The sequence below is a fragment of the Corvus hawaiiensis genome, chromosome 2 (assembly GCF_020740725.1).
Source record: "Corvus hawaiiensis isolate bCorHaw1 chromosome 2, bCorHaw1.pri.cur, whole genome shotgun sequence".
In the NCBI taxonomy this organism is placed as follows: Eukaryota; Metazoa; Chordata; class Aves; order Passeriformes; family Corvidae; genus Corvus; species Corvus hawaiiensis.
Window position 1 is genome coordinate 89,506,997 of NC_063214.1, and position 12,066 is coordinate 89,519,062.

The following is a 12,066-nucleotide window of genomic DNA, read 5'->3' on the forward strand; positions in this document are numbered from 1 at the left end:
ATGGTGAATGTTTACTAATTGTGTTGTGTACAACCAGGAAAACGTGTTCTTGGAGTGCATTTTTACTTTAGTGCTTTAATGATGAGTCATAATCCAAAAAGAAAAAGATAGTAGAGCGTACATGTCTTCTACCTGAGAAAATCTGTCCTGGAAAATTTTATATGGGTACAGAACTGAAAACAGCACTGTAGGAATTTGGTAAGAAAGAAGTTCTCAGTTTGGGTAAGTGTCCTGGTATAACTATAATGATGATTATGACTACAGCATATTAGTCTGTTCTCATTTATGTAAACTCCTAATCAAACTTTTAAATAGGTCTTTGAAGTTTCTTATGTTCTCTGCCATAAAGTAATCTGTTAAAATATTAGCTCTTCTGCCCAGTAATTTCATCTGTTAAAAACTCATGACTCTTATGGAGGCAAAGCTATCCAATTTTGTGTCTTGGGAATTTCAGCTTTTCTTAAATTAATTTTTCTGAGCTTAAGGGGAAAAAAATTCTGGTTTTGCCAGCCCTTCATCCCTGTACATGAGAAACAGCTGTTGTCTTTTGGAGCTTGTTTTATCAACAAATATAAAGAAGGAGAAAAAAACCCTGAACCAGTTCCAGCTGTTCTCCTGCCGTTGCTGTTGTCAAACCTCCTCTGCTCACTTCTGAGGGGGCAGAGGGGAAATGTGAATAACGCTCTCGCAATGTTTGCAAATGTGTCGAAGCTGGGCAGGAAGAAGCTGCTTCCTCTTTCATGTCTTGCTAGATACTGGAGTGCAAAGGCTGGAGAACAGGGACATTGAACTTGGCCAACAAAACACCTGTGGATACCTTTGGCAAAATTGCAAAGCAGAGCTGTGAGCGAGCAACCTCAAACAAGAGCACATTTACAGCTGTCTATGCCCAATGGCTTTTGTTTTCCTGCTTTGAAAAATGCTGATGTTTGGGAAATCATGCTGAAGGACTTCAAAAACTGTTCCTTCCCCTTCTTTCTTTTCACAACATGGAGGGCAGCAGGAAGCTTTTGTTTCTTATTTGTGCCTCTGGCCTGTTAGTGAGGGTTTCCCAGACTTGTGCTATTAAATAGATGGCAGTGTAAGTCAGCTGGGATTTTGGGTTTGATTTTTAAATTGTTTTCTAAGTATTAAAAAAAAAAAATCCACAGATAGTCTAATGTCTCATAGTCTGAACATAGAAAGCTGATGCTGGAGGATTATTCCTGTGCAGCTGTGAATGTTGAGGCCAAAAGCATGCAGGTGTGCTTTCAGAATTGGGATGTACGGGCCACATCTTCAGAATATTCACTTGTAGTGCTGAGGAAGTACAAGTCAGGAGCCTGACTTTTGCAAATGCCTGGCTCTATTCTACAGCAGGGGCCCAAGTCATTGGTGGAGTCATTCATGTTTTAGGAGAAGGAAGATAGGTGGACTGGGGAGATGGGGAGAGAGTACTGATACTTTCCTTGCACGCAGTGACTCCTCCCCTTTAGACAGATAGTTGCAGTAGTTTTTGGTGTGGAATGGCTGGCCATTTTTCACTATGGGTCTTGGAACATTTTTTGTAGTGCTTTCTTGGAGCCAATGCTTTGTGGCCATTTGCCTACCTGGTGGGGGAGAGGGCTATGGGCCCATTGATCCTGCCACTGGCACATCCCAGAGCAGCTGCACTACTGGGAGTTTCTACTTGGACAGGTGGGCTAAGAGGTTGGGCTTCAGGTTGGAAGGAGCCTCTCAGTTAAACTGTTTATTTTTTTAGCTAAAGCTTGATTTATAGATACTCAGACTCACATATAAATTACCCATAGAGAGACTCATCTGTAGATGTCCTGACTTTTGGCGGCTCAGTTTCCTTTAGAGGAAAACTGTTCAGTCTGACCTCCTCACAGGACTTTTGCCCAGCCACGGAATTTTTTGGGCATGTGTTTATTTATCAAACGGAGGACACCATGTTCTTTGCTGGTCTCTAATTTGAGAAAAATTGTGGTTCTTGTGTTGATCTGGGTGTAGGCAGGTGTTGGGCAAGCATCCTGGCACAGGTTTGCCAGGCAGCACTCCTGTCAGTCCAGTCCTTCATCCCTTTTTTGGCAAGGATCACAGATTGTGCAGTATGAGCATTTGTTTATTTATTTATTTTAACAAAAACTGATATGCTCAGGCTGGGAGCAAGGTTTGGGCTGGGCTTTGAAGAAGAAACAAACCTCTGAATCTTTCTGTTGATTGTTGCTTATAAAGTTGTTGGCAACCTCTCTTCATATGTGGTACATTAGCTTTGCAGCAATGGCTTGGTACACAGGGTTGGTCTCTGGAGATAGATAGGCAATCACTCCTGGTTGCTGTCTCTCCTTGGGTTTGGGTTTTGGTTCTGTTTTTTTGTCAGCTAAGCCCTTCCTTGGAGGTAAAGCTGCTGCTTCTGTGGGTCTTTCCCCAGGAATCTGTAATTTGTCAAGAGAAAGTGAGGAGATGTTTCTGCCAGGCCAGTAAAAGTGCAGGGAGTGGTGGCATCACCAGCCCATACCAGCTGTCTTGCAGCGAGTTTTTGTCAAAGCTGCATTGGGATCTGTTTGTACCCTCCCGGTGTGTGGGGGTAGCACAGGTCCATGGGGGTTACACATGCCAAGCAGAATCCTGCTCCTCTGGGATGTGGGTGCTCAGTGTTCCTTCCCTCCTGGTTAGAGCTGAGGCCAGTGCTCAGCTGCTCCTTGCATCACAGGTGTATGGTTTTTCTCTGGTAATGGGGGAAAATAACTTGCAAAAAAAAAGAAACATCTTGATTAGAGATATTACCTTAAAAATCAGTATTTTTTTCTCTACACTGAGGAGAATAAGTAGATCATTATAAAAAAGTGGGTGACTGAGTTGTTCCACCCCACGTTTTCTTCCTAAATTTTCACAACATTACAGAACAGGTAAGGTTGGAAGGGACTGTGGTGGCTCATCTGGTCCAACCTCCCTGCTGAAGCAGAGTCATCCTGGAGCACATGGCGCAGGATTGCATCCAGACAGTTCTTGAAAAGTTCCAGTGAAGGAGAGTCTACAATTCTCTGGGCAGCCTGTTGCAGTGCTTGGTTACTGGTCACAGATTTGTTCCCATTGCTGTTCTTGGTTCAAAAGCCCATGCAGTGGCAGCAGTCAAAGGTTTATGGAGATCACCATGGCCCTGAGAGGTCTATCATCAACTCCCCAAAGCGGGTCTGGACGTCCTAGGACATGAAACACTGGAGACGGCTGGCACCTTTTAACAGACTGGTCTCCTGATGATGATGTGGTTGTAGTAGCTCTGGTGTATTTCTGGTGTCCAGCAGTGGGGGAAGAGAAACATTCCTCAAATCCTAAAAGGAAGGACAAGGGTGTTAGTCTCAAAAGTTTTATTTAACCTTGTATTCGAAAATCAACTGAGTTTCTGTTTGACTGTTTCCCTTCCATTTTGGTTGAAGGGAAACTTCTCATTTCCCACAATATAGGTAGTTCCCTGCTGTTCATGTTACTCATTTGTTTACTGTGTATCTAGGAAGACATATGAAGTTATATCTCTGTGTATATGTCTACATATCTATATGTATGTATGTATTTTCTAACCAGGTGCAAAATGACTGCTCAAGTAACGCTGGAGGATGCCTTGTCCAATGTGGATCTCTTGGAGGAATTACCATTGCCAGATCAGCAACCATGTATTGAGCCCCCACCATCATCTCTTCTTTACCAGGTATTTTCTGATTTTAGGAAAAAGTTTTTCCATTTCCCATTGCTGCTAATAAAGAGTACGTTTTGTCCAAAACTAAAGTGTTTATATTGGCAATATATATAAAAATTCTTTTCATAGAATCATAGAAGGGTTTGGGTTGGAAGGGACTTTAAAGATCATGTACTCCAACCCTTTTGCCATGGATAGGGACACCTTCTACTAGACCCGATTGGTCAAAGCCTCATCCAACCTGGCCTTGAAGACTTCCAGGGATGAGTCAGCCACAACTTCTCTGAGCAACCTGTTTCAGTGTCTCACCACCCTCACAGTCAGTAATTTCTTGCTAATATCTAATCTAAACCTACTGTTAGTTTGAATCCATTCCCATTTGTCCTCTCACTACATGCACTTTTACAAAGTTCCTTTCCAGCTCTCTTGCAGAGTGCCCTTTTAGGTACTGGATGTTGCCATAAGGTTTTCCAGAGTCTTCTCTTTCCTGGGCTGAAAAATGCCAGGTTCTCAGTTTTCCTTCATAGGAGAGATGCTGCTACCGAAGACTTAATTCCATGTTTTCCTTTCTCTGCAGCCAAACTTCAACACTAATTTTGAAGACAGAAATGCATTTGTCACTGGGATTGCAAGATACATTGAGCAAGCTACAGTCCATTCTAGCATGGTAAGTAGATGTTCTGATATACACTTTTGTCTTACTTAGAATAAAAGGATAGGAATGTGTCTTCTTGCAGTTCATTATAAGAATTATGGTCACAGAAAACAGGTTACCTACAGTACTTCCAGGAGGAGGTAAGATGAAAAAGTGTATGGCTTTTCTTCTCTTCAAACACACTTAAAAAAAAAAAAGTTACATTGTGTTTCCTCTTGAGCAACTAATGTTGTTCAAAGATTCCCTTCTTTCATGGTGTTCTTGGAAAATTAGGAATAATATGTCTTATAATTCTAGAGGCCTATTCACAAATAGTGGACTGGGCAGATAAAGCATAAATGCTTTCTTATCATCAGATGCTACTGAAAGTTATGTATGTTTACATCAATCTACTTTTAAAATTATATGGTTACTCCTTAACCTGTTTTGATTGTATGGATATTGTTGTACCTCTCCTTTGCCCTGTAAAAAATTGCTCTGCATGTGCTAGCTCTTTCATCCTTTACCATTCCATCTGGAGTCCCTGAATTTAAAAAGAAAAATAAACACCATCCTATCACTCTCCCCCACCCCAAGATTACCATTTTTATTTATACTTATAGATCACAGTGTCATTAGTTTTGGGAAAAAAGAACAACACATAAACCAGTCTGATCTGGGGAGATGATGATGATGTATCATTCAGCATGCAATATATGTGTGTTTGTACATAAACATTCTGATAAGAGAAATAGGTTTGTTTGGACAGGGTCTTGGAATGACAGAAGACACATGGATATAATAATTTTGTATTACAATGCCTAATTATATTGGGTCTTCCCTACAGAATGAAATGCTAGAAGAAGGTCAGGAATATGCAATTATGTTATACACATGGAGAAGCTGCTCAAGAGCTATTCCCCAGGTAATGCATGAAAACTGTACTGTCATGCAACATGTGAGCTTCTGTCTTGTTTTAGTGTGGAATTACGCAGACAGAGCTTTGCCAGTGAGATCCGAAGTGGAGTCTGCTTTGATTCCTCAATTGTTAAGCTGGGAATGCCATAGAACAGTGTCTTTTAGCACTTGGGGAGCAATTGGACTTTATTTTTTTTATAAGCGTCTATAGCAATGCCTCATGGGGTTTGTGTCAGTCTTACTTTTTGGTTCAAGAGTATAGGGGTAATGTGCTTTAAAAGAAAAACTTTTGATTGTGGGATCTGCTTGAGGTCAACATTTCATTCAAGAGAATGGACTTTTCCCACTCCCCAGTTTAATACTTAAATTCAAAACAGGTAGCATAGCATGTAACAATTAACATTCAGGTTAAACATGTAAGTTTCTAGACACTACTACTCCAAGGTAGCCACTTTCTAAATGTCAGAGCTATGTAGTGCTTTCTTGATCTGTATACAAAAAAACCTCCCAGCTTCAAGTGTCTGGGAATGGCTGTACAGGAGTGGGGTGGGAAGAATATTAAGAAGTGCCAGAAAACTGAACACTATTATTACCATGAATTGAGTCCTTCCTTTATAAGGAATTTGTAATGCAATTATTTTTGTACTGAAATGCAAGGAAGGCTTATCCTGTGGTTTAAATATTTAGAGTGGAAGTCAGGTAACCTGTTTTAACTTACAGTTCTGGCCCTATTTTAGTGCGTGATTTTGAGCAAGTGGCTTAATGTGGAAAGAATATTGTTCTAACCCTCCAGAGGTGTTTGACAACTAAATTACTTGTAAGGTAATAGGAAAATCTTAGATTGTTTTGGGTTTTTTTACACACAACCAAGCTTAGAAGATTAGCATAAGATTACCAAACTTGGAAACTTTTGTCTTGAAGTTTGTCTCTTTAGGATGATAATGCATTTTCTCAGGGTCTTAGTTGCTGAGGCTTTATCAGGGAAAGTTCCAAGTATAACAACCTCTTTAATTATCCACAGGTCAAGTGCAATGAGCAGCCTAACAGAGTAGAAATTTATGAGAAAACTGTGGAAGTTCTGGAGCCAGAAGTCACAAAACTGATGAATTTTATGTATTTTCAGGTAAAAGGAATAGAAACAAAATTTGTCAGTAGGCTTGTAATTTTATATTCCTGTTTTGTATACTTTATATTGTGTGCTCAGGTACTGAACCTAGTTGTTATACGTTAGAAAAAACACACCATATTCTCCCACAGAAGGGCAGAATTTTTAATGCCTATCTTAAAAACTTCAGGCAATCTCCCTTAAGACTTTCAACATAAAATCAAAAGTAATTGTGTATAGTCCCTATGCAGCACATGGGGACAGAGATCTGTCACTTTAGGAAGAAAGGAAGTCGAAATAGAATGTGTTTCATATGTATACATAAACACATCTCAGCACAGAAACCATTTGCTGGGGAATGAGGGATCCTCAAGTCTGGACAGCAGAGCAGCAGGTGCAACTTTGCTATGGCAATTCATAATTGAGGCGAGCTAACCCAGTTGTTGTGACCTGCCAGCCACCCGAGCTGGAGAATAGGAGTCTGTCTTGTTTTCTCCTCCCTCCTGGCAGCTTGCCATCTATTTCAATGGACTGAGGATGTTTCCAGGCATTATTCAGAGCTGGAGCAGCTAGAGCCTGTGAGGCCCGGAGCACACAGGAAGGAGGAGATTGATTGTACTCAGATTCCCGGTTGGGGAAGACAACAGGAAATGTTACATTTCATTCAATCTCCTTTCATTCAAGCAGATTAGAGCTCTAAAGTCAGAACAGATTCCTTTTTACATTTGAAGTTGCTGTCTTTTTTGTATTTTTAATCGCCATCTGAAATGGCCCTGGTGTGTGCTTGGAAATAAGCCCTCAAATAAACATGTGCCAGGATGACTTAAGAGAGCTGTCATGTACAGTGTGCTATGGATTTTTGTTTGTTTTGTTGAAGGGAGCATTCCTATAATTTGCCTTTTGGTTCATATATATATTTTCTCACTAAAGAGCATGAAATCCCTTTTTTTCTGAGCGATTTTAAACTTCATAGAATCACAGAATAGTCTGAGTTGGAAAGGGTCTTGAAAACCATATAGTCCAAACCCCTGCAGTGAGCAGAGGTATTTTCAACTAGATCAGGTTGCTCAGAGCCCCATCTAACCTGGCCTTGAACACTTCTACGGATGGAACATCCACAGCTTTTCTGGGCAACCTGTTCCAGTGCCTCACTACCTGTTGAGCTCAGATGGGTTACCCTTCCTTCTCGGACCAGGGTGGAAGAGGAGAGGAGACTGCTGTTCTGCTGAGTTCTTTATTTCATTGTCTCATAGCTTTCTTGAAGGCAGAGTTCAAGGGGGGTTACATGATAAAGCTAAGCAGCAACAGCAAACAGCAGGCAGAAAACAGCTGCTTCTTCTAGTTCTAGTTTCTCTATAATTTTTTCCTTACAGAAGTGTGGATTATATTTGTTAATTGACCAATAAGATTAACACATGATTCTAGTTTTCTTAACCTATCCTGGTCTAACAGTTGTAAGTCTTACACAAGTGTTACATAGGTAGTACACAGATTTGCGTATACAGTTTCTATCAGCTCTTATTGTTTATGTGAACACTCCATCTAAAAAATGTGAACAGTATAGTTCTATCTATATTTTGTCCAAAGTAAAGATTCTGTGAAAAGGTAACACTGCTGCAGTAAGGACTTTGTTTAAGGTCTCTGCTGCAGCTTTTTAATGTTAAAGGCACTTAGCATATATTTCTACTAAAAGTTAAAAAATCTTTATTTCTATTTCACTTTGGTGTGACTTCATATATCTTAGCTTATCCAAAGGTTTTAATTCAACCCCTGTGCTTTGGCTTCCCTTCTCCGAGTCCAGAGAAGCTTTCACTCCAACATCTACCCTCATTGTAAAACACTTCTTCCATATATCCAATCTAAATTGACCCTCTTTTAGTTTAAAAAACATTATCCCTTGTCCTGTTTTTTTTTATTTATCCTTTTAATTACTTTTATCTGCAAAGAAGAACCTTGGCTCTTGTCAGACAAGCTTGGTGGCAAAAATCACTGGTGACACTTGTAGCACACATCAAGTACAGAGAGGAGGAGCTGAAAGGCCTGTACTCGTGCCTTGCTAGTTTTGTGTGCTTTGAACATTTTTCTGCTTCAGTGGAGCTTTTCACTGGACCAGCTCTAGGTAGGTGATGAAACTTTTTCCCTGGAAATGTCATGGCTTTTACTCCCTGTTTTTCTGTCTTTTCCTCCCATTAGAGAAATGCAATTGAACGGTTTTGTGGGGAGGTGAGACGCTTGTGCCATGCGGAGAGAAGGAAGGACTTTGTGTCTGAAGCGTATCTGATCACACTGGGAAAATTCATCAACATGTTTGCTGTGTTGGATGAGTTGAAAAATATGAAGTGCAGTGTGAAGAACGACCACTCAGCCTACAAGCGGTAAGTGGCAAGGAGCAGCAGTACCCGGGCCTTTGCTGCCAGCATTGAGGCCTCCCACGAGATGGCAGCAGTTGCTTTTTTCCTGATAGCTTTTTCTTCAAAAATAGTCTCTTCGCGTGTGGGACAGGTTACCTTGAAACTAGGGATGGCTTGACTGCAGTTAGGCAGTTCTTTGTGCTGTTCTTCCACCAGCACAAGGTTTTTCTGCCTTTGATGCCAAGCTGTCAAATACTGATGTCTTGGTGTATGCTAAATGTAATGCATATACTTTGTTTAGTAAACCTTCTGTTTTTGAGAGGAAGCTGGCTTTCTGGTTGCTTGTGCTACTCCTATTCTATTCTGATCTGATCTATTCTATTCCTGGCATCCACTTTTGACATTTGTAGCTGAGAGTTGTTTTACTTGTTCTTAGCGTATTTCAGCAAAATCATTGTGATTGCAGGTATAGCAGGGAGGGGAGGGAGTGAGATACAGTGGCCAAGTTTTGTACTTGAGCTACCAGATGGTATCAGGTATCTTCTGTTGAACACAGTGGTCAGAGCAGTAGGGCAAGACAGCCTTTATGCCAGCTCTAGCACCTGTGGTCTTTCATGCAGAAAACTATTCAGTCAATGACTAGCCAAATTTACCTGTGTTGCTTCTACTTACATGAGATTTAGTTTCTACCTCCACCTGTTGTAGTTGTTGCTGTTCCTGAAAGCCTCCTAAACTTACTTGGTTTGCCTTTCTTTTTCTTTGGAGATGTGCTTCTGGAGGTCAAACTCTTGTTTCCTGGAAGACTGACTTTTCCTGGGTTGTTGAGTGGCTCGGATCTATAGAGCCACAGCTGCACCCAAATGAAGGCTATAGCCAATGTTTTTTCATTTGGGTTTTATTGGACCTTCTAAGTAGGGGTGTAGTGAGGGATTCAGGGAAGTAAACCAGTTTGTTTTGGATCAATTAAGTCCATCTCTCTCTTCTAGTCAACTTTTCACCTTTTTTTAAGGAGATAGATTTACTAAAAATCAGTCCTGGCCAAGGGAAGTACTGTTTTTTCTTCTGTTTTTAAGAGCCGCTCAGTTCCTGCGGAAAATGGCAGATCCTCAGTCCATTCAAGAATCTCAGAACCTTTCCATGTTCCTTGCCAACCACAACAAGATAACACAAGTAAGCTTTAATTGTCTTCTTGCAAGTTACATAATGCTTTGCAAAAGTACTAAAATAACGCTCTTCCAGTTTGGTAGTAACTTTTTTTTTGCCAGTGTAACTAGTTGACTAATACCCTTCTTTTTTTTTCCAGTCTTTGCAGCAGCAATTGGAGGTGATTGTTGGCTATGAAGAGCTGCTTGCAGATATTGTGAATTTGTGTGTGGACTACTATGAAAACAAAATGTATCTAACACCCAGTGAGAAACATATGCTTTTGAAAGTAGGTTTCTTTTGGGCACGAAATTAAAAATAGAATGTTGAGGCAGGGCGCAGGTGTTTAAATTTAAAAGATAGTCTGGTTTTTTTTGGTTTTTTTAAAAGGAACCAGATTATGCAAATAATCAAATTACTGCTTTTCCCTGTCATTGTCTTTTTGTTGTATTATATACTGAAAGTATTTAGAAAGCTTATAATCCACATTTGTTTTTCATAAATTGAAGTTGACCCAATTGAACTGCATCCAAGTCTATGGCATTGTGTTTCTATATAATGTATAATGACAGCAGAAAGGAAGTAGTACATTTAATTTTAGATATGTGGCAAGTTTGTTTAAAAAGCTTTTAGAAGTGAGGCTGTGTATCAAATATTTCAGGGAACAAGTATCTTGAAATTAGGATTAATAAATCAGTTTAGTTACCTGGAGTATGTACATCTAATAAGAGGGTGCTGGGCAGTATGAAATGTGGCTGATATTATCAGCTGCATATCTTGCAGTGGAAGAAAAGATACAGAGTAAGAGCTAAAAATTTGCCTCATGACAAATATTTTTAAATTTTGAAGAGCTCTGTTTATTAGGAGTAAATGAAAGTCTTCTGAAACCACACATGAACTCTAGAGCATTTATGTTGTCTGCAAGGGTGCCCAGTGTGACTTTTGTATTTAGGCCTTTTGTTTGGTTGACATGCTTAGAACACAGTAAGTGGCTCTGCTTGGCTCCTGTAAATACTAAATAGAATCATGGAATATGCTGAGTTGGGAGGGATGAACCCACACGCATCATTGAGTCCAACTCCTGGCCCTGCGTGGGACCATCCCCAAAGGTGCCTGCCAGTGTTGTCCAAATGCTTCTTGAACTCTGGCAGGCTTGGTGCTGTGACTACTGCCCTGGGGAGCCTGTTCCAGTGCCCAGCCACCCTCTGGGTGAAGAATATTTCCTGATAAATTTATAACCTTATGTTAATTAATACCTTGGACAAAAGGTAATTAGATTTTTTTTGAATGCTTCTGAGTTCTTGTGTGTATAATTCAGAGAGGCACTGAAAGCCAGAAAAACAATCACTCAGAGATGTTAGATCTAAAGCTCTGTTACCAAATCAGTTTGCATGTAGAGAATTTGAATAAAATGGAAAAGAAAAGCTCTAAAAATAGCCAGACTCTCATTTCAGTGAGATCTTTTTTTTTTTTAATGCTAAACCTTTATACAAACAAGCAGCATCTTTTAAGGCTAACTGATCAGGCTAATGTTACTGTAAAAACTGCTAATACAGATAATAAAAGAACAGTACAGAAATTTATGTATTTGAAAATATATTCTGTTTGAAGGAGGTTGGGTGTTTCAGGAGTGGTTTTAAAATGTTGCTTTTCTAATTACATGAAGAACAGACTTACAGGTTTTTACTTCTGAGGTCCTTTTGTTGAAGGCTTAATTTTTTCCTTTTTCAGGTGATGGGCTTTGGATTATACCTGATGGATGGAAGTGTCAGTAACATCTATAAGTTGGATGCAAAGAAAAGGATAAATTTAGCCAAGATAGACAAGTACTTTAAGGTTGGTTAAGATGTGATTTTAAAGATAGATTCTCTTGCATTTTAAGTATATTTAAATAGAATAAAGATCACTTTCTATTATAATATGGGTAAATAATAGTTTCCTTTCACTATGATTTGTGTTAATAATTTATCTAATCTGATTTGTTCCCTGTGTACAGCAGTTGCAGGTTGTTCCACTCTTTGGTGACATGCAGATTGAACTTGCAAGATACATTAAGACCAGTGCCCATTATGAGGAAAATAAATCCAGGTAGGAAGGAGAAAGAAACAGAGTGGAGCATCCAGGATGGGGAAAGTGTGACCCTTGGAGTATATGTTCATAATCACCTGTTAGTCCATGGGTCTGTGGTAATTAATAGGATTTTCACTTGGTCATCTTTTTGGTGTGGGTATTTCACTAT

The 12,066-nt window shown here is 39.8% G+C and overlaps 1 protein-coding gene across 2 annotated transcripts in view; it reads left to right on the top strand.

The window, feature by feature from the left end:
* Positions 1 to 12,066, top strand: part of CYFIP1 (cytoplasmic FMR1 interacting protein 1) — a 75,361-nt gene that overhangs the window by 14,881 nt on the left and 48,414 nt on the right. For both annotated transcript variants that reach the window (XM_048324743.1, XM_048324732.1), the window contains exons 2-10: positions 3,565 to 3,688; positions 4,254 to 4,343; positions 5,158 to 5,235; positions 6,250 to 6,351; positions 8,527 to 8,708; positions 9,758 to 9,854; positions 9,988 to 10,116; positions 11,559 to 11,663; positions 11,824 to 11,915. In XM_048324743.1, coding sequence (XP_048180700.1) covers positions 3,572 to 3,688; positions 4,254 to 4,343; positions 5,158 to 5,235; positions 6,250 to 6,351; positions 8,527 to 8,708; positions 9,758 to 9,854; positions 9,988 to 10,116; positions 11,559 to 11,663; positions 11,824 to 11,915 — 992 coding nt within the window. In that variant the 5' untranslated portion in view covers positions 3,565 to 3,571. The remainder of the gene's footprint in view (positions 1 to 3,564; positions 3,689 to 4,253; positions 4,344 to 5,157; positions 5,236 to 6,249; positions 6,352 to 8,526; positions 8,709 to 9,757; positions 9,855 to 9,987; positions 10,117 to 11,558; positions 11,664 to 11,823; positions 11,916 to 12,066) is intronic.